Below are 2,932 nucleotides of genomic sequence, written 5' to 3'. Positions count from 1 at the left end.
AAAAAACATTGAAGTAGAATGAAACAATATTTTATTCTTAACTCATTAAATGTTGTAATAACTACTATAGAATCTGATGCCAATTTTACCTTGTACTTCGTTTGCAATCTTTCAGCCAACCAAACTGGGTTCTTGCTTTGGTATTCCACAACTTCATTTATGGCACTTTTCAAATGTGAGATATCAATACACATATCAACATAGATATCAGATGGTTGATTATGCAACCATGAAATGAGGTTCTGAACCTAAATTTATTTTGAAAATGAAAAAGTGAAAAAAGAAACTGAAAACAGAAGCATATATTATAAGAACACATCACAAGAGTAGCATACCTGTTCAGGCACCTTAAATATATTGATGGGTAAAGCGGTAAGCTCTTCGGGGATCACTGAAGGCGGAGAATAGGTCATATAGGCAAATGCAAAGCGTAGGCTCACTTCTGATACTGGTAGTAGCTTTCCAGATTGCTTAGTGACATTTTTACTGCATTCCTAGAATTTGTTAAGAAGTAGATCCGAAAAACTCAGCAGTAAGAACATGATAAATTTATATAGTTTCTTCAAGTTTTCCTTTACTTGAATCAAGCCAGCGATCATTCGATATTTTACTTTAAATATACGTATCAGAATCCAAAAATATTTCATGTGATTTTGGACTAACTGTTATCAACATATTAAGGGCGATAGAGAAGAATTCAGGAAACGGTTGCCGCTGAATAAGACTTTCCCCGCGAAGGATGGCATTTGCTCCCTCAGAAAAAATAAGCACTACATGATCAGCTGCCGCAAACTTGTTAACGAACCATCTCAACGGAAGTGTTTCTGAAATCTGGTCAATTCAAACAAAAATTAAAATGACGGGAATAAAAAAGAAAGGAAAAAGTTAAACCAGAATTGAGCCGATTTTAGTCAAGAAGGATAAACTTTTGCTGCATCGATTGAAAAGAATTAAAACACCACACAAGGAAAAAATTAGCGACTGAGAGAATTTTCGTAGTAAGGAATAAAATGCACTCAAGTATTGATTTACAAAAATTCATTGCTCATTCAGATTCAGACAGCCAATCTCAAAAAAAACTCTGGGTAAGAGACTACTTTATCATAAACCTGTTTTCTAAACATGAAACGATGATGTTTCGACAAATTCATAGCACTAAAAAAATGTACTTACCTGAACATTTTAATTCAAATTGATCTATAAATACATCTATATTGGCGTCGTGTTGCAGTATTTTTGCAAATGCAGCGATACACTCAGAATGAAGTCTGGAGTCATCTGTGTAAGCGATAAAAACAGTTGTTCGCTGCGAAAGTGATAATTCCCGTAACGAGACCTTGTGAAACCACTTGGGCACCAAAAAAAAAAGCTATCGCAACAATAAAACACAACACCGCAACACCTGGAATATAATTATTTTTATTTTTGATCGAAAATACATAAAAAAGAAAAAGGACACTCACATATCCAAAAGAAAACATATATTTACTAAGTTCTTGAGCAATGAAAAGAACGACTGATATAAGTGGAGAGTTTCTCAAAAGAAGTGCACAATTTTCAAGTTCCGATTATTTTAGTTTATCTGTTGGTTAAAACGATCGCTGTAACATGATGAATCAATGCGGAAAAATGAAGCAAAACACCGAGAAATTAGAATTTTATGCCATGAAGTAAAAATTATGAAAAACTCGGATACAAACGCAAAATGCGTCTACAAGATAAAGCGTAAAAGGCAATTAATTCAATCATCTTATATTCTCAAAGTATCAGGATGATAGTGTCATTTCGAACCTCACCATGCATAACAGATTGTCATTGTTCAGTTGCAAAAAAAAGGTTGTCTTACTGCTGACTTACAGGAGGAATTTCTCAGTAACTTAGAAGGTATAGAGCATATCGAAATGTAATATGAGATTAGCATTTTAAACTGCATTATTCTCACTAGTAGTCCTGATCCTGACAATACTGGTAAATTTGAATTAGTATAACTTCAAAAAACAAAAACTAACCAATGATGTAAATTTCATGGGATAATAAACCATACACTGATGCCGAAAACCGAATTTTATCCTCCTCAACCGTGAAATGAATTCTTGTACTTGGACATAAAGTACACTTATTCATAGTATCGTTGCTACATATTAGATCACAGTCTAATCGGCTAACATATAAATAAGCTGTAAAATTCCCGGCTGGGACATTCTTCCACTCATATTCAACGGCAGTAGCATCTAATGTATTCGTAAAGAGATGGGTAGAAGAGGAAGCAGTCGTTTCAAAAACAGCAACAGAGATTCCAGTAGCTACCAAAGACGGCTGCTTCTCATAATGAATCACCACTCTCTCAAAAACATCTTTTTAGGATAAAAAGACAAGTTCTCAGCTTGTTGTATCGGAAGAAAATGAGTGATGAAGACAACTGCTGTAATGGGAAAATGAGAAACTTGGTTTAGGGGACCAAGGCATCATAGAAATTTTTGAACTAGAAATTTTTGTCATTGCTCACATTGCTTAGCTATCTAAAGTTGGTTTAAAAGTGGAACTTCCCCATTTTATGAAAATTTAAACGAATGCACCAATTAACCATAACAACCATACATGTCCTTTCAAGGCCAGTAATATTCTTTAGGAATAAAAAAATCGTTGTAATCGTCTGTTTATTAACCACAAACTTACATCTCGCAAAGTTAGATCTACGGAAGCAAGTGGTGACCAATATATGTCATTATCTGCAATATCTTTATCATAGAAGTGACTTATAGCAGGGTTCACTTGAGTCTCTTCCGGTATCGTGACAATAAACGATTTCCTATAAATATAGTGATTCGAATAAAGTAAATTTCAGTATATTAATTTCAGCATATATATATATATATATATATATATATATATATATATATATATATATATATATATATATATATATATATAT

The 2,932-nt window shown here is 33.2% G+C and overlaps 1 protein-coding gene across 1 annotated transcript in view; it reads right to left on the bottom strand.

Annotated features, from left to right (window-relative positions):
• Positions 1-2,932, bottom strand: part of LOAG_16743 (hypothetical protein) — a gene marked incomplete at both ends in the record, with an annotated part of 5,518 nt that overhangs the window by 1,033 nt on the left and 1,553 nt on the right. Inside the window, 7 exons of the mRNA XM_020449397.1 lie at positions 90-248; positions 336-494; positions 664-824; positions 1,174-1,278; positions 1,337-1,402; positions 2,010-2,343; positions 2,677-2,809. Of these exons, the coding sequence (XP_020307088.1) occupies positions 90-248; positions 336-494; positions 664-824; positions 1,174-1,278; positions 1,337-1,402; positions 2,010-2,343; positions 2,677-2,809 (1,117 nt within the window). The remainder of the gene's footprint in view (positions 1-89; positions 249-335; positions 495-663; positions 825-1,173; positions 1,279-1,336; positions 1,403-2,009; positions 2,344-2,676; positions 2,810-2,932) is intronic.

Source organism: Loa loa (assembly GCF_000183805.2).
Source record: "Loa loa unplaced genomic scaffold supercont3.16, whole genome shotgun sequence".
Taxonomy (NCBI): domain Eukaryota; kingdom Metazoa; phylum Nematoda; class Chromadorea; order Rhabditida; family Onchocercidae; genus Loa; species Loa loa.
The sequence above is the reverse complement of the archived record's forward strand: the minus strand, read 5'-3'. Positions and strand labels throughout refer to the sequence as shown.